The 19,300-nt window shown below is 56.2% G+C and overlaps 1 protein-coding gene across 1 annotated transcript in view; it reads right to left on the bottom strand.

The window, feature by feature from the left end:
- The window catches only part of JPH3 (junctophilin 3), a 111,521-nt gene that overhangs the window by 63,629 nt on the left and 28,592 nt on the right, over nt 1-19,300 (bottom strand). The window contains exon 2 of the mRNA XM_017543676.2: nt 5,303-6,080. Within this exon, the coding sequence (XP_017399165.1) occupies nt 5,303-6,080 (778 nt within the window). The remainder of the gene's footprint in view (nt 1-5,302; nt 6,081-19,300) is intronic.

Below are 19,300 nucleotides of genomic sequence, written 5' to 3'. Positions count from 1 at the left end.
GCAGAAACCATGGCAAACGATCAAACCCGGGCTGAGCTCTTGCAGGCTTTGCGGGATTGCAGGGGGCATGGCTTTCACATGGGCTGCCCCCTCTCTCCCTCTCCTGCCACAGAGGCAGCCAATGGGTCACACTCTGAGATGCCTCCTGGGCCATGAACCACTGCCCTGGGGTTCTGAGCAGGTCCCAAGGGCCACACGGTGGGGAGGGGGATGGGAAGGAGAAACAGGCTACAATCTGCCCCATCGCCCCAAGCTCGGCTTCTACTAGAACTGTGGGGCGGAGGGGATTGGCTGTTGAAAATGAAGCAATGGCTGGGCGCAATGGCTCACACCTGTAATCCCAGCACTTTGGGAGGCCGAGGTGGGCAGATCACCTGAGGTTGGGAGTTTCAGACCAGCCTGACCAACATGGAGAAACCCCATCTCTACTAAAAAAAATACACAAACAAACAAAAACAACAATGGTGCAGTGGCTCACGCCTGGAACGCCAGCACTTTGGGAGGCTGAGGCAGGCGGATCACAAGGTCTGAAGTACAAGACCAGTCTGGCCAACATGGTGAAACTCCATCTCTACCAAAAACAAAAATTACCCGGGTGCGGTAGCACATGCCTGTAGTGGCAGCTACTCGGGAGGCTGAGGCAGGAGAATTGCTTGAACCCAGGAGGCGGAGGTTGCAGTGAGCCGAGATCACGCCACTGCACTCCAGCCTGGGCTACAGAGCAAAACTTCATCTAAAAAAAAAAAAAAAAGAAAGAAAAGAAAATGAAGCCAAGTCACACCTCAGGACTTTCCTCTCTAGGATGGGTGACATGTTTACATCCCGATTCCCAACCCAGGACCACTAGTGAGCAGCAGATCACCAACAGCATTGAGTTTCATCTTCCAGAGTAACCCAGGCTTCGAGGACTGCGATGAATTCATTATGTCTGCCCAGGCACAGTGAGAGGGTAGGGACAGGCAATGCCGTGCAAAGGTGCCCTGTGTGTGCCCTCCTGGCAGATGTGCCATACAAATGCCCTAAGTGTTTGAAGGCAGGAGGGCCAATGCCCTGTGGTCCATTGCTAGGTGACACGGCAGAATTTCACTAGAGAGAGCTCCCACTGGGGTGAGGAGGACCCCACAGGAGAATGGCATGGGGAGACTGCAGCCCCTTCTCACCTGACCTCAGCTCCAAGGGGTCACCAGCTCCTGCCTGCCCCCCTCTGCAGCAGAGGGTCTCACCCCAACATAATCCCCTGGAACCACCTGCTCCACCCCTCCCCTATCTCCACCGCACACCCTCGCTGGGCTGGACTCTGCCTCCCACCTGTACTGTGGTTGTGCGTGTGATGCCTCAGCTGCCCGTGGGGCCGAGGCCTCCAGGCGCAGCACCCACATCAGATGGAAGACAGCCAGGGGCTCTCGGGCCAGCAGCATCTGAGTCCAGCGGCCCAGGTCAGAATGCAGGTCTTGAGGCCCCACCTAGACAGGATGCGACAGTCTGAGGCGTGGGGCCTGACCACCATCTTTACACCTGCAGAGCCTTGAAGGTTCCAAACCCCGGGCACATCCCAGACAATGATGTCGCATGGCCAGGGAGGGCATCGTGGGCCTCAGAACCCACAGTGACTCCAGGGCCTGGGGCTGAGGCCGGGCTCCCAGCCTCGGGGCCAGTCCCCTCAGCAGCACGGGACCTCAGCCCGCCCCTCTGCCAGGTGGGAACGACAGCACCACCTCTCAGATTCCGAGCTCCATGCCTCCTGCCCCGTTTTCCAGGAAAACACTGTCCCATCTTCCTGCCTTCCCTGCAGAGCTGCTCTCAGGGGAAGGGCCCGGCCCTCTGTGGTAGACACAGCAAACTGTTTCTCACTTCACACAGCCTGACAAGCCCTGCCGGCCGGGGCGGGCGAGGACAGCGTCAGCCGCCCTGTAGCTCCCTGGAGTCCTCGGCTGTGACAGCAGCAGGAGCCCGCCCGGGGCCAGTCACTCCTCAGCCCACGTGGTGCAGCCACGCTCACGCTCCAGTGGAGGGTCGGCCCCGGGGCTGTGGGCACCCGAGCCAGCCATTCATCAGCTTCGCTCTTTAGGGCCGCGGACTCTGTTCCCTCCCTGTTTTCTTTTCTTCCCAATTCTAATCCCATTGAGAAAACACAGCTCCAGGCCCTGCAGCCCGGAATGGAGACTCATCCTCCAACCTCTGATGGCCGGAAACACTGTGTCGCCTCCCGCCTCCAAGAGTCAAACCCGTTACAAACACACCTGCCTCCCCCGCCTGGCGCACAGCAGGGCTGGGGGACAAGGGCACCAAGTGCAACCTGAGGCCCCACAGGCCCAGCCCACACTGAGCCACCACAGCGAGCAGGGAGCCCCGCCCCTTCCAGTGGGGAACCCAGCACCGAGTGGAGGTGATGAGTCTGGGGCACTCGGCCATGACAACCCAGGCAGGACATGGGTCTGCGGGTCTCAGAGGTTACAGTGAGAAGCCAGTTCCAAGAGCCCATTTGAGGCCTGAGGCCTCGTCTCTTGGACACTTTAAATGCCAGTGACCTAGAGACCACCCAGGAAATGAGGGTAAGGAGTCGCCGGTGACCTAGAGATCACCCAGGAGACGAGGGTAAGGAGGGGCCACACCTCCCTTCACCTGGGTGCACCTGTGCCCACACACTGCGGCTCCATGGGTGTGCACGGATGTGTAGGCTGTGCACGCGGTGGGAAGGCCATGAGTGGCACACAGAGCCGTGCATGTGCGTAGCAGGACACGTCGGGGAGCCAGTTCCTTTCCCACAAAGGAGCTGCCTCCAAGACCCCAGTCATGTTGGAAGAAGGAGCCACCTCCCTGCCCACGGCACCTGCTCAGGCGAAGGGATGGAGTCAGCTCGGTGACTCCGCCAGTACATGAGGCGAGCCCAACCTGCCAGGCAGTACGGGCTGCAGGGTCTCGCAGGCTGGGAACGGTGGGCTCTGTCAGTTTCACAGTGCACAGACCTGCAGACCCGCCCCTTCCCTCTCACTCCCTCTTCCCATCTGTCTGTCCTTCTGCCCATGAAGTAAAATGCCTCCCCAGGAGATACAGGGGCACTGGCCATGCCAAGGCTGGGGACTCACTAGAAGGTACACCCACCGTGCCCTGGCCCCGGCTCCTTTGCAGGGGGTCTTGGGTCTCACCCTTCTGGCCCAGCTCCCGGGCTTTCACCCCAGCATGCTGCCTACTTGTACATAGGCCCCTCCTCCAAGTAGACCCCTCCCCCAACAACGTTCCCACGCAGACCCCGTGGGCCCCCCAAAACCCCAGGCGGAGGCTGGATGCCCCAAGAAGGGAGCTGTTACACCCTAAGCTTCGCAGGCCTTCAGAGATTGGAAGCCAAGGCCAAGAGAGGCTGACAACCTGCCTCCAGGCAGCTCCTTACCTATGCTGGCCCCAGCCCTGTCCATCTTCCTCGGCTCCTTAAAGGGAAGATGCTTCTCTTAATACCTAGGGTAATTCGTCTGAAAACAGTCTGACGTCCCATGTCCCCCAAGTCCTACAGACATCTACCCGGTGCCACAGCTATAAAATAAGCTCGATCCTGCAGGGCACTTTCTGCCAAGTCCTCGAGCTGCCAAGAACTAATGAAGTGATGAAGTAATGAACCAATCTGCAGGTCACACAGGACCTGCCACGAGCTTCCTCAAATCTGTGATGCTGCTGCCCCCAGCCCCCAAAACTTCTTCTTGTCCACCAGGGTCAAAAATGCACAAAACAGAAAGAGTTGAAAAACAAAAGACAACAAATCGAGGAGGAAAGAAATTCACCAAAATGCCAGGAGAGTGCTCAGTTGATTCATCAGCTCAGAGCTAAGGCTGCTTTCCCCGTTTTCAGGATTATTTATTTTCCCATGGAACAAGCATTACGTTTATGATGGAAAAAAATACCTACTGAATCTAATTGTTCTTAAAATACCAGGTGAGTAGCCACACATGGGCTCCTGTTTATTTCCCTGCCTGAACACTTCTGGGGGGGTGGGGCAGAAACCAGGGCGAGCGCTTTTGGACCTCAATGTCAGGTGGTAATTCCACGTTTCTTTAGGCTTCTTGGAATCTATCTCATTTCCCTCTAAAACCACAGAAGTCGCGAGCGGCATCTTCTGCCAACCAACCACAGCCACCGTTTTTGTTTTTCACTATAGATCAAAGGTCACTGAAAATCAGAACCAATGTGGCTGAAGTTTAATTAGCCACAGATTGGGAAGGGCTGAGCCGTACCCGAGCTGGGAGCTTTCCTGGAAGAATGCCACGCCTGCCCCGGGCTGTGAACACAGAAGCATCCAGAAAGATGCAGGGGAATGTCCCCACGGAAGCCTCCTACCTGGGCAGCCCAGGACTTCCCTCAAAGCCCCCAGATCCTTGCCCCAAGACTCTGGGGGCTCCTCCAAGGGCCCACCTCTGGCCCAGGAAAGCAAACGCAGGTGGGAAGCAAAGGCTCTGGGCTTCCTAAAACGCCTTCCCAAGTCTTGACAAAGCCCTTAAGTAACCTCAGCTACTTTAACACCCAAACGTACACCTGTGGGACCCTGGGCTTTCCGAAGGGAAACTTCCCACACAGGCGGCTCCTGCTGGCCACAGCCTCACTGGGACCAGCCCCAGGGTCACATGCTCACCAGACCCCGAGCACCTTCCTCCAGCCCTGAAGGCCACCCTCTACCCACCCCTAAAGGAACCCACAAGCTATGTGGGTCCCACCCATAGCTACCTCTGCACCCATTCCTCTCAGGGCCCAGAGGTCCTGCTAGACCCCAAAGCCAGTAAGTCATGCGCCCATTCAGAACAGCGGCTGCCCCAAAGCACCAGGCCTGCGTGAGCCCCTCGCCAGGCACCTGCAACTGGCCTCCCAGCTGCAGCCATCTCTCAGGGACCAGAAAGAACCCAGACAGCAGGCCTCTGCAGCTTTACCTCCCACATGCCTGCGGTGCTGGCCCTGCCACCCCCACCTGGTGGCATCACCCCTCCTGGCCAGCACAGCAGTGGTCTGATGCATTATACCAACAGAAAAGGCCACTTTCTTTACCCACCAACATTTTAAACATCAGTACACAGAACAGAGACAGTACTCGGTTTCAAGGGAGGCTGCAGCTCTCCGAGCCCCCACAAACCAACCATTTCTCTGCACCAATCCTGCCCACAGTCCCCTCTGAGAACCTCGAGGGAACCCTAGGGCTCCATGGGACATAGTTTGAGAAAAACAGCAGCGCAGGCCTCAAACCGAACCCAGCCCAAGGCCTCGAGGAACAGCTGGACTGAACAGACCAGGCTCACAGACACCTTCCGCCCCCTCGCCCACCTACCTGGAAGCCGCGATCTCAGCCTTCTGCTTGGCGATGGTGGCGGCCCGCTCGGCGGCCTCGACGGCGCGGTCCACCTTCTCGCGGATCTTGCTGGCCCGAAGGGGGATGAGGTTCTTGCGCTTGCCGCTGACGAGGATGTTCTGCTTGTACTTGCCCTCCTCCTTGGTGCCGTCCGGGAAGGTCATGCAGCCGTAGCCGTGGCGCCGGTTGCTGGCCCACTCGCCCTCGTACTTGAGCCCGTCCGAGCGCTGGCTCACGCCGAACCCAGAGCGCTTGTCGTTCTTCCACTCGCCCACGTAGGTCTCGGTGGTGGTGGCGTCGATGTCGTCCTCGATGACCGCCAGCTCGGCCTCGGCCTCGCCCAGGCTGATGGTGGAGTGGATGTCGCTGGCCGTGGAGCTGACGGTGCTCATGCCCGCCTCGCTGCGGAAGGAGCTCTGCTTGCTGCGCTGGCTGGCCAGGCTGCTCTTGGACTCCGACTTGCGCAGCTTCAGGCCGCTCAGCAGCGAGCGCCGAAACAGCCCCTTCTTCTTGCTCTTGAGGATCTCGGAGTCACTGTGGGCCACGAGCACGAAGCCCCCGCGGGACACGGCCGGGCTGCCGGCCACTGCCGGAGAGGCGTCTGGATGCAGCGCTGTGCCGTTGGTGTGCTCGCTGCGCAGGGAGTTGATGGACGTCCTCAGGGGCGAGCGGATGACCGCGGCCATGCCATACGGGACACTCTGCCGCACGCCATAGCCCTGGCGCATGCCACCGACCCACTGGCCCTGGTAGGTCCCTGGGGAGACAACGAGAAAAGGGTGAGTGCCTAGTGACACAGGAGGGGGCACGGTCTGGCCACGGACAGGGCGGAAGCAGCCACAGGCCTGCCTGGGCTTCCTACTAATTGTTTTTTGAGACAGGTTCTTGCTGTGTTGCCCAGGCTGGAGTGCAGTGATGCCGTCACAGCTCCCTACAGCCAGGAACCCCTGGGCTCAAGTGGTCCCCCTGCCTCAGCCTCCTGAGCAGCTGGGACTACATGTGCGTTCCACCATGCTCTGCTAATTTTTAAATTATTTGTAGAGATGGGGTCTCATGTTTCCCAGGCTGGTTTCTAACTCTTGGGCTCAAGAGATCCTCCCACCTCAGCCTCCCAAAGTGCTGGGATTACAGGCACAAGCCACACTACTACCAGCGTGCTTCCTATCTTGATGAAACCTGCTGCGGGGTATGTGGAGGCAGGCACACCACAGTGCATTCCTACAACTTCTTTTTTTTGTGAGATGGAGTTTTGCTCTTGTTGCCCAGGTTAGAGTGCAATGACACAATCTTGGCTCACTGCAACCTCCACCTCCCGAGCTCAAGAGATTCTCCTCCTGCCTGAGCTTCCTACTAATTGTTTTTTGAGACAGGTTCTTGCTGTGGTGCCCAGGCTGGAGTGCAGTGATGCCATCACAGCTCACTACAGCCAGGAACCCCTGGGCTCAAGTGGTCCCCCTGCCTCAGCCTCCTGAGCAGCTGGGACTACATGTGCCTCCTGCCTGACCACTCAGATTCTCAAGAGATTCGGCCTCCCGACTCACTGGGATTACGGGCATGCACCACCACTCTCGGCTATTTTTTTGTATATTCAGTAGACACGGGGTTTCTCCATTTTGGTCAGGAAGGTTTTGAACTCCCAACCTCAGGTGATCCACCCACCTCAGCCTCCCAAAGTGCTGGGATTACAGGCTTGAGCCACCGCACCTGGCCAACATTCTTACAACTTCTATCACCAGCGGCTATTTTTGAAGACACCTCCATCCTGCTTCTCATGGTTAGATTTTGTTCTCTCTTGGAAACCAGGGAGGGAGAAGGGAGACATCGGATTCTGTGGTGCAGAGTGGGAACCACAGAACCCAGAGTGAACACGGAAGTTCTGCGGTGGGGACAAGGAGATGCATCCTGGGTCAGGGGGCTAAGTGGCAGCTGCAGGGACACAGGTGTGGGCTGCTCTAGGAGGCAGTGAGCTCCCCATTGCTGGAGTTATCCAAGAAGAGTGTGGAAGACCACACAGTGGGCACACCAGGAAAGAGAGTCAAGGGCAGAGGGAAGGGGCAGTGGCCCATGACCTTCAGGCATAAAATCAGCAGACCTGATATCCCCAAAACAAGGTAGGGCAGGGACCAGAGCAGCTGCCTGTGTACCTGGGTTCTCAGCAGCACTGTTCCCGGGGCTGGAAAGGCAACAGCAACCCCCAAGTCCACCACCAGGTAAATGCACAGACTCCATGCGATCCGTCCATACAACAGAACACCAGACAGTCTTGACAAGGTAGGACATTCTCACACAGGCTGCAACGCGGATGAACCTGAAGATATTACGCGGAGTGAACTGAGCCAGGCACAAAAGAGGCCACATATTGGAAGCTTCCAGGTACACAGGGTCCTTAGTCACGCTCAGAGATGCAGAAAGTAGCACAGTGGGTGCAAGGGCTGGGGTGGGGTGTGTGGAGTCCGTGCTGAATAGGGACAGTGGGATGGTGGGAAACTCTTGGAGGTAAATAGTGACAACAGCTACCTAACACCGTGAAAGTACGTAATGCCACGGAACTGTATACTTAAAAGTGGCTAACATGGCACATTTTGTATGTCTCTTACCACAAAATAAAAAAGAAACCTGGTCCGCAGACCTGGGCCCCTGTCTTGCTCTGTGAGCTGTGACTTCAGGCAAGTGTCTGGGCCCTGCTGGCCCTCATTTTCCTCATCTGTGGAATGGAACCAAGACACCTCATGCCACAGGTCACTGTGAGGACCACCCCAGCCTCAGCACGGGGCCCACGGTGGCAAACCTCAAGTCTCATTAGTCATTCCAGCTTCTTGTTGCAGCCAGGCAATGACAGAGTGGACGTGCCACCCTGGTAAGGACTTTTGCGGGGAGCACACAGGGTCCATCCCACCACGCTTCCAACACACAGCAGCACAGGCTGCAGACCAGAGGCCCAGAGGTCAAGACTTACGGATATATAGGTTTAATTTGTCACACTGGCATTTTCATAAAAAATGGGAATTATTAGGCTGGGTGTGGTGGCTCACGCCTGTAATCCAAGCACTCTGGAGGCCAAGGCGGGCGGATCACCTGAGGTCGGGAGTTCAAGACCAGCCTGACCAACATGGTGAAACCCTGTCTTTTAAAAAAAAAAAAAAAAAAAAATTGCAATTACCTGGCAACATCTCAAAACCAAAAGATTTCATATCAAAGTTCACATCTCTCGTCTCATGAAAATGAAGACCTGGCCACCCCAATCTCTCTTTTCAGAGGACAAAACGGATGGGAGCTGGCGGCAGCTGCTCCTGTTCTGTCGGTTGCTTTTTCAACAGAGGCTGCAGCAGGTGGCCGTCACCGCCATCTCTCGGAGCAAACCAGCTGCCCCCTCCCTGCTGCCCCTCCCCCTTCCTCAGCCAGGCCCCCTCCACTCACACCCTCCACACCAGAGGGCAGCATCCAAACTAAGTGTGGAATCCAAAGTTCCGTAGCCCCAAGCGACCTGTCCATCCCAGGGGTATCCCCACACCCTGACACCTTCACCCACCACCCCCAAGGGGTCCTGACCATCCCAGCCTTTTCTACCCAAGGCTCTGTACACACTCTCCTCTCAAACTCCCACCCCTCCAGTAAAATCCCACGGGCTCCATTCCAGCCCCACTCCTCCTCCACAGCACCTCCAAGCACCCCAGTCCTCGGGCCCACAGCCCCCGGCCCAGCACCCATGGCATTTGGACCGGCGGGAGAACTCTGTGGCCTGACTCAGGACAGCGGCCAGGGTCTTAGATGTTCCAGAACGCACCTTCCAGCTCAACCACATCACCAGCCCCCAGGGGGAGTCGCAACACAGGCCCCTCATGCCCCACGTGGCACATGACCCAGTTGGGGCAGAGGACAGGCATGCAAAGACCACGGATCAGGCTGTAGCCCTGACCAGAGGCCCTGAGGCCACCTCACTCCAAGAGATGGTGGCACCTGCCATGTGCTAAAGTCTCTGTTTAAAAAGTGATGGACAGGCCGGGCGCGGCAGCTTACACCTGTAATCCTAGCACTTTGGGAGGCCGAGATGGGCGGCTCATGAGGTCAGGAGATCAAGACCATCAACATGGTGAAACCCGTCTCTACTAAAATACAAAAAACTACCCCAGTGTGGTGGTGCGTGCCTGTAGTCCCAGCTAACTGGGAGTCTGAAGCAGGGGAATCTCCTGAGCCTGGGAGGTAGAGGTTGCAGCGAGCCAAGATCATGCCACTGCACTCCAGCCTGGGCGACAGAGAGAAACTCCATCGCAAAAAAAAAAAAAAAGTTATCAGCAAGCAGCCTGAGGGCAACTTCTCCAGCAGCAGAGCCTGCGCTGGGAAGACTGTGAACCGGATATATTTGGGGCAGGACAAGTGGGGGTGCCGGGGAAGGACATGGCAGCAGGGACAGGGCCGAGGGAGGTGGTGGTCTCGGCGGGAGGCCAGCTTCAGCCCTGTCCCACTTGGAGGCAAGGGGTCGGGACGTCGGCACTCCCACACTGGTCGGTCATTCTACACCCAAAACTGCTTGGGGAGGCAGCTAACCTGGGAGTGATCCACTGCCATCCACACCGGAAGAAACCTCCGACTCCTGTGATGGGGCTCCTGCCCTCGCACCTGCTAGGACGTGGCACCTTCTCCTGCAGGAGGCCAAGGGCCCCGAGAGCAGGGATGTGTGTGAACCTGACCCCAGGACCCCACAGCACCGCTGCACATCCTACCAGAGTGTCAGCCTCAGCCTCTTCCCCAAAGGTCCCAGCACTGGGCACAGCTGCGACAGATGTGGGGAAGAGGCAGAGGGGGCAGCTGACTCAAAACCACCCAGCACCCCAGTGTGGGCCACGCTGCAGGGAAACCTTGTGGCTTGCTCCACACCCAAATGCTCTTCCAGGCTGGAGTTTGTGAGGAGGAAACGGGAACCAGACTCGGTGGGTCTCGGGGGGTGGCCCTTTACAAAGGCCAGATCCGCCTGGACAGTGGCCTTCCCATAGCCAGTCCAAGCTGGGCATGGGCTGCCATTGCAGGGCCCTTCCCTTCACCCCAAGATGGCACCCTCAGCTACTGCCCCTTCCATGAGGGTTGTAGACAGGGCTGTCAGAAGACACAGCACGCCTGGTAACATCTGAGTCTCAGATGAACACATCGTTCTTTAGAGGACACACTGCATGGGACATAGTTACATTTAAAAAGCGCTGGTTGGCTGGGTAGGGTGGCTCACGCCTGCAATCCTAGCACTTTGGGAGGCCAAGCTTAGTGGATCACTTGAGGTCAGGAGTTTGAAACTAGCCTGGCCAACATAATGAAACCCTGTCCCTACTAAAAATACAAAAAAATTAGCCAGGCATGGTGGTGGGTGCCTGTAATCCCAGCTACTGGGGAGGTGAGGCAGGAGGATCGCTTGAACCTGGGAGGTGAAGACTGCAGTGAGCTGAGATCATGCCACTGGACTCCAGCATGGGTTACAGAGCGAGACTCCGTCTCTACACAAATAAAAGTAGAAAGCATTTGCGGATTTTGCGGCATTCAAATGTAACTGGACAGCCTACATTTTCATTTGTTAGGTTCGGCGGCCCCTCAGCTGGGAGTCCAGGATGGTGGGCTGCCCCTGCAAAACGGAGGATCATCCTGGAAAGAGGAAGGGCTCACATACTCCCAGGCATCCCTCCTCCGTCAAGGGATGTTCCAGCTTACGGATGGGAACAACAGCCGAAAACTGAAGGCATCATGGAAAAAATGACGTGATCCCCCACCATGCAGTGGAATATCACTCAGCTTTAAAAAGGAAGGAAAGCCGGACACCTGCTGCTCCTTGGATGAGCCTTGAGGCCATCGTGCAGCGAGCGGTAAGCCAGCCATGGAAGGCAAATCCTGTGGGATTTCACTTTCATGGGGTCCCTCGAGTCGTCAGATTCCTAGACACAGTCAAATGGAAGGTGCCAGGGGCCAGGAGGGAGAACGCGCAGTGAGCATTTAGTGGGACAGAGTTTCAGTTTGGGAAGATGATGGAGAAAGTTCTGGTGAAGATCACTGGGATGGGACATTTTAGGTAACGTGTATTTCTCCCTCAGCTTTTAAGGTGGAGCTGCCCCATTTGCTCACCAGGAGCTTCACGCAGGGTCTGGTGGGACCATCAAGTGTGAAAGGCTCCAAGGTCAGGAAGGAGACAGGAGGCCTTAGACAGACTCCAGTTCAAATCCCAACTCAACACCTTCTGAATCTACAACCTCGGGAATGTCGGTGTTCATCTCTCTGACGCAGTCTGCTCCTCTGCAACGGGGAAGGGCGGCTGTGCAGATGACGGGGTAACTGCCTTCAGGTGCTAGAAAGTCGCTAATGCTCAGCTGATGGCAAGTATTACAATCATGATAAAATCCCTGCACCTCTCTTCCCAGGTGAGGCAGCTAAGGCTGGAGAGGGGCTGTGGCCACCCCAAAAACACACAGCCAGGAAGCAGAAGGAGCAGGGTTAGAACCCAGGGCTGTCACGTGAAGCAGGGCCTGGATCCAGGTTCACCTGTCCTCCCTACATGCCAAGGCTACCTTCCATCCTGGGCTCACTGCAGAGACACCAGGCTGGGGGCCACACTTTGCATCCTGAGAGATTTGTAAGCAGACCCCTGCTTCTTCCCTTGGATACAGGGGGGACGCCAGGCTGGGGTCGGGAAGGGGGACTGGGGCACCTTATCTGTGTCCTGTCCCCAGACCTGCACCACCCTATGGCTGGATGTTGTCACTCCCATTCTACAGGAGTGGAAGCAGGGAAGCCGCTCTACAGACATGGAGACCAGAGGCCAACACTGGCTCATTCTCAGCAGGTAAGCAGAGCAGGGGCCCCAGTTCCCGCACGCTCCTCACTCTCCCCACTCCCCACGCTCTGCCTTGAACCAAGGCCTCCCACCTCAGCCACACCCTGTCCCCTCCTACGTGGTCCTTGTCCTAGGAGGGGGGCGGGAGCCTCATGTTTACCATCCCCCCACAATTCTTGAGCCCACCCCTCCTGGCACTGTGTGCAGTCCTGGTGTTTGGACCATGGTGGTCACTCCTATGTCTCCCCAGTAGCCTCTGGGAGAGCAGGGTCCCAGCCATGAATGCCACCCCCACCCTGTGCCCTGTGGTCCAGGTACTTAGGTATCCAGTTAACATGTCTGTTCACCAGCAAAGGACTGGAGCAAACACAAACACAGCTGAGGCAGGAGGATCACTTGAGCCCAGGAGTTCAAAGCCAGCCCGGACAACATAGTGATACCCCATCTCATTAAAAATTTTCTAAAAATTTTAAAAACAGTCCAGGTGTTGTGGCTCATGCCTGTAATCTCAGCACTTTGGGAGGCCGGACAGGTAGATCACCTCATGTCAGGAGTTCGAGACCAGCACGCCCAACACGGTGAAACCCCATCTCTACTAAAAACGCAAAAATTAGCAGGGCATGGTTGTGCATGCCTGTAATCTTAGTACTTTGGGAGGCCAGTACTTTGGGTAGATCACCTGAGGTCAAGAGTTCAAGACCAGCCTGGCCAACATGGTGAAACCTCATCTCTACTAAAAATACAAAAATTAGCAGATGTGGTGGCAGGCAACTGTACTCCCAGCTATTACAGAGCCAGAGGACCTGCTACTGGGGACCCTGGGTTTCCATGAACCCAGGAGGTGAAGGCTACAGTGAACCAAGATTGTGCCACTGCACTCCACTCTGGGCAATGAGAGTAAAACTGCATGTCAAAAAAAAAAAAAAAAATATATATATATATATATATATACACACACACACACACACACACACACACATATATATGAAAAACACAAAGCAGCACTGCTCTGACAACATGGAACTCCCTATGCACCCATGGGCCCCCCAGGTGCTGGTTACATCCCCCAATGGAGCTCAGCGTGGGAACAGCACCTGGGAGGCGGGCATCTAGAGTCCTTAAGCAAGAAGCCGACCCCGGGTGTGCAGGGAATCTGCCTTCCCTCGACATTTGCCCAGGGCACCCTGAAGTGCAGTGGCCTTCAAGCACAGACGGCCGGTGGTGGCTGTTATCCCAGAGAGGAAGCCCCAGCTCTGGAAAGGAGAGCAGAGCAGAAGGGCCTGGGAGTCATTGGAGTCTCACCCAACTTTGTCTGTAACGACCTCAGACTCCACGTTGGTGCGGCACATGATTGGGCCCCATCTACCGGGGGTCAAAGACATGCACACAGGACACACCCCGGGGCCTAATGCGGGCACAAGATGAGGAGGAGAGCCCTAGTACCACCAGCCTGTGTTTAAAACACACACATCCTCACTCACTCTTCCGTGTCATCAACAGGCAAATCCAGAGACAGAAAGAGACGTTGGCCAGAGGAGTAACAGCAGTGGCTGCCCGTGGGGCCGGGGTTTTGAGGCGAGGAAAACGGCTTACAACCTGATAGGGATGATCGCACAACACTGTGAATGCGCCAAATGCACTGAACTGCACACGCTAAAATGGTTAACTCTGCCAGGTGCGGTGGCTCACGTCTGTAATCCCAGCACTTTGGGAGGCTGAGGCAGGTGGATCACCTGAGGTCATGAGTTCAACACCAGCCTGACCAACACGGAGAAACCCCATCTCTACTAAAAATACAAAAAAAATTAACCTCACGTGGTGGTGCACGCCTGTAATCCCAGCTACTCAGGAGGCTGAGGCAGGAGAATCACTTGAACCCGGGAGGCAGAGGTTGCAGTGAGCTGAGATTGTGCCACTGCACTCCAGCATGAGCAACAAGAGCAAAACTCTGTCTCAAAAAAAAATAAAATAAAAATGGTGAATTTTACACTGTGCAAATAAAAGAATATAGTGAGGGTAGCAGAGCAGGAGGTGGAAGCCCAGCAAAATAAAAACACAGATGAAAGACTTCCAACTCCTACGACAAAAGAATGCCAGTCAGGTCCTAGGAGCTTTGAGAACAGAGTCAGGGACCCAGGATCTCAGAGCAAACTCCCGTGGCCGACAGGGCCTTGTGGAGGCCTGACCCCCACCATGCTGCCCTCCGGCCACCAGTACCGGGAGTGTGTGCACCACAACCAGGCAGCCGTGTGCAGGTCCCACTGTGCCGCCTACACTACGCCCAGGGGAGGTCAGTCACGTCTCAGACCTCGGTTAGCTTTCCCACCTGTAAGACGGGGTGACAATCACACCCACCTCTAGGTTTAAGCTGATGCTGGAGGAGCTCTGGCCACGCCTCCTGGCCCACAGTAGCAAGGGCCACGGAGCCTGTCCTGCCCCGTGTTTGCAACTGCATGGTGTTGGGTTTTTGCCTCTGGTGGGAACACAGCTCTGACTTTATAACTGCTATAGATAAGAGAAGGGGTTTGGCTACAGGAACGCACACGCCCTTTAGCTCCGTCATGACTGCCTGCGTAGCCTGGCCCCATCACCCCACAGCAGAGGGCACCAAAGCTGCTCAGCCCAGGAGACAGGCAGTGAGGGACAGGGCTTCCCCCAGATGGAGGATGGGCTGGGCCTCCACACTCACGACAGTTGTTCCCCTCCCTCCCTAGGTGGCTCAAGAAAGCGACAGCCACTGTGAAGGAGCCACTGAGTGCACCCACCATCAGCTCGGCCACCCCCAGCCCTTTGCATTTATGCTTATTAAGTAAATAAAAAGTCTGGGCTCAGTTCCTTGGCTGTGCCAGCAACACCGCCATGCTTGGTGGCCAGCTGTGGCTGAGGGCAACTGAGCTGGATGGCACACATGCAAGATGTCCCCACCCACCCCAGGGCAGGCGGTGGAGCCTCTCCGAAGGTCAAGACCCAAAGTTGTGGGGGTCAAATCCAAGGCGCCAATTCCCAAAGCCTGTTCCATCCAACCCAACTAGTCACTTGCAGAACGGGTGGCTTGTATGCAAAAAGCCAGGACCCAGTGCTGGGAGGACAAAGCTACCCACCCCTGCAGGCCACTGCAAGGGTCTGTCTCAGTCAGCATGGTCCCCAGAGCTGAATTATGTCCTGTCTGCTCCAGTCGCCCCAGCCCTGGGGCCCCGGAAGATACCCCATAGGCAAGTGGGTTGGTAGGGGTGCCCTGGTTCCTTCCAGACCCTCTCAGGAGGGCGTGGCTGCAGGGGATGTCGGTGCCGCCTCCACACACAGGTGCCCCCAGCTCTACTGCGGCCATCTCACCCACCGATGGCCCAACCACCATGAGACGCGGTCGGGAGGTGTGGACAGACCTCAGGTGAGGAACAAACCCCCGAAACCTTGCCCAACTAGAACCACCACAGACTCATAGAGGAGAGCAGACGAGATGAGCCAGCCAGCAGGTGTCACTCGAGCCGTGGCTGCGTCCCCCACAGGGCCATGGCCCTCCCTTCCTGCTCTGCCAGGCTGGCTCAGCCAAGGAAGCTGCATTCCTAATGCTCAGGGAACACTGCTCAGAGATCCACTGGGATGGTCACTCAGTGCCTGGCCCGTATGGTCAGCGGCATCATCTGGGTCCGGAAGCCAGAGCCCCGGGCCAGCACACCCCTGAGCCGGCTGAGCCCAGGCCCCAGGCCTTGCGGGTACGTGTGGCCGACGGGCTCTACTGCTGCCTATCTCTCACCAGGGCCCGCACATCTCACACACGTGCTTTTTTTCCTTCTCTGAAGCCCGGCACGTCAGCTCACGTTCTTTCCAAAACATTAGTTTCAGAGCCTGGGATCCCAGCTGGGCGAGCGCAGCCCCCACTGTGTGCTCCACCTCCTCAGGGCCACGGACGGTGCAGGGGCCACCCAGGTCAACACCTCGAAAGAGCATCCGAGAGGCCCCAGGGTGGGGCAAGGCCAGCCCTTTGCTGGGAGGAGCAAGGAGCCCACTGCAGACCGGAGCTCTCAGCCACGACCCACCCAGGAGAGACTCACTTGTGCGTGGCCCGACCCATGAGGACTGGCAGGCAAAATTCCCCACCAAGGATAATAACACAACCATCCCGGGGTCCAGTGAGGAGGGAAAGGGGAAACGTTTCCCGACTCCCGTGCAGGCAGAGGTCAGCTTTCATGCACACGCTACCCTGGGTCCTCAGAGCTCCACTTAACAGAGAAGGAAACTGAGGTTCAGACAGGTAAAATCGCTCCCCAGCGTCACCTAGCTAGCGTGAGACTGAAACCTACGCGGAGTTGATTCCAAGGCCCACACAGAGGGTCTCTCAGCCTGCCTGCTCGGGGCTGAGGCCCAACCCCGAAGCCCATTCTCTCCCATCCTGGCAGGTCACAGCCTCCGTTCTGGACTGGACCATTGATTCATGCCGGCCTCACCTTCCTCCTACAGGGCCTGTTTCCTATGGATGGGCACAGACCAGAGCCCCCCCTCCCATCACAGATGACCAAACCCTAATTGGCTCCCCCAACCACACCAGTATGTGCCCAGGGCGGGGAAGCCCAAGGAGCTGGCTCTGCAGCTGGGAGCAGACAAAGCCAGCAGGGCCCCTTCCCACCTGGAGAGGGGGAGGCAGCGAAGCCACCCCACAGAGAAAGGAAGAAACAGGCACCACCAGGAAGGCAGCCAGGCCTCCACCCTCAGAGGGGACTCGGGACTGACTCCCGTGGGCTTCCCATGGCCTCCCTGTTCCCGGCTCCAACACCCCTCAAGCCTGCGTATCGCCCAGCACCCACCTTCCGTTTGAGTCACTTTGGCTGGGTTTCTGTCCCCTGAACCTCCTCTCTGCCCAAGATGCCCCAGAACAGACCCCTGTCCTTGGGGTCTCTGCCTGTTGTGTCCCCTCTGGAACCCTTGTAGCAATCAGGCCCTGGGCACAGGTCCAACAGGATGGGGAGAGCCCTGTGCTGGCCCAGAGATGGCGTTCACAAAGCTCCAGGGCTCCTTTCTCCAGGGGCGGCCCCATGCCCTGCACCTGCCCTGGCCCTCCTGTCTCTGTGCCCACTGCAGCCCCGGCTGCACGGAGGCCCCATCTAATGCATGATGTTTCACAAGCCCATAAATTACAAGCTAATCCTACGCCGCAGGCATCAGGTCACTCCTCCGTTCTGACAGCTAATCTTTCTATGTTGTTAAACTTTATCCCTAGGATCAATTCCTAGGATGAAATTGCTTGGTCAAAAGGAAGGTTTTTAGTGCTACAGTTTTTAACAAACTATCCTCAGAAAAGACTGTAAGAGCAACCATGTCCCCCACATTGTTATGACCAACATCAGACACGTATTTTTTGAGATGGTCTCACTGTTGCCCAGGCTGGAGTGCAGTGGTGTGATCTCAGCTCCGTGCGACCTTCACCTCCCGGGTTCAAGCGATTTTCCTGCCTCAGCCTTCCGATTAGCTGGGATTACAGGTGCCCGCCACCATGCCCGGTTTATTTTTATATTTTTGGTAGAGGCAGGGTTTTATCATGTTGGCCAGGCTGGTCTCAAACTCCTGCCTTCAGGTGATCCGCCTGCCTCAGCCTCCCAAAGTGCTGGGATTACAGGCGTGAGCCACCGCACCCAGCCCATCAGATGAAGTTTAATCTTAGCAGAATTCTGAATAGTTATGTCCGCTGAAGTTCATTATGGGCTTAACTGCATTTCTTCAAAATGCGAATGCTCAAGTCCTACCCAGCCACCCCTCACCCTCTGCCACCTTAGAATGTCACATTGTTTGGAGTTAAGATCTTTAGCGAGGTGACCGAGTTAAAAACAAAGGCCCTGGGGGCCCTAATCCAATAGGCCTGGTGTCTTTCTAAGAAGGGACTCAGAGGCACACAGGGGGACAAGTCCATGAAGACAAAGAAAAGCCAACTCTCCCGCACCTTGACCCGGACCTTCCCGCCTTAGAACTTGCAAGGAAATCGACTGTGGGTCAAGCCACGCTAACTGTGGTATTTTGTGATGGCAGCACAAGGAAACAGAACTCTGTCTCTAGCAAGGTGATTACAGAAATCATGAAGTAACAGTTAGGACAGGACAGATGTGGTGGCTGGCACCTGTAACCCCAGCTCTTTGGGAAACTGAGGTGGAAGGACTGCTTGAGTCCCTGAGTTCCACACCAGCCTGGGCAACACAGCAAGACCCTGTCTTTACCAAATTTTTTTTTTTTTTTTTTTTTTGAGACAGTCTCATTCTGTCACTCAGGCTAGAGTGCAGTGGCACAGTCTTGGCTCACGGCAACCTCCACCTCCCAGGTTCAAGCAATTCTGCTGCTTCAGCCTCCTGAGTAGCTGGGATTACTAGTGCACACCTCCAAGCCTGGGCAACTTGTGTTTTTAGTAGAGTTGAGGTTTCACCAGGTTGGTCAGACTGTCTTGAACTCCTGACGGCAGGTGATCTGCCTGCCTCGGCCTCCCAAAATGTCTGGATTACGGATGTGAGCCACCGCGCTCAGCCAGAATTTTATTTAAATTAGTCATGTGTAGTGACGCACACCTGTAGTTCCAGCTGCTTCAGACCAGGAAGGGCTGGAGCCCAGGAGGTCAAGGCTGCAGCGACCATGCTATTGCACTCCAGCCTAAGTGACAGGGCAAGACTCCATCTCTTCAAGTTAGGACAAGCCAAGAGAGAAGATCAAAGCCAGATTGCTGAAAAAATATCAATAATGAATGAAAGGAAGAATGTTTTCTCTCCTTCTGCAGACCCAGGAAGGAAAGTTTCTAAGCAAACAGATTCACACAAGCCCACCCCAGAGGCATCAGACAGAGGAAGCGGGGAGGCACAGGACTGACACAGAAGTGCTCATTCTGTTCCCCCCCCCCTTTTTTTTTGCCAGTGCTTCAGTAGGCACTGAGGAAGTGCTCATTCTGAATCAAGAGACCCTGCCCGCTTCCCCACCCAAACAGGGAGAATGGCTTCATCCAGGAGAGAGGTGGAAAATTCCTCTAAAAAAAAACAGACAGCAGCCAGAAGCGAAGGCTGCCACACACAGAAGTTTCCACTCAGCTTTCTGGTACCTTACTTCAGTACATGAACAGTCAAGGGTCCTCAGACATGAGGAGAAGCCTGGGCAGGGAAGAAAAAGACAAAAACATACAAATAAGTTTAAAAAAAAAAAAAAAA

Source organism: Cebus imitator, unplaced genomic scaffold (assembly GCF_001604975.1).
Source record: "Cebus imitator isolate Cc_AM_T3 unplaced genomic scaffold, Cebus_imitator-1.0 Scaffold159, whole genome shotgun sequence".
Taxonomy (NCBI): Eukaryota; Metazoa; Chordata; class Mammalia; order Primates; family Cebidae; genus Cebus; species Cebus imitator.
This window is presented reverse-complemented; position numbering and strand designations above follow the sequence as displayed.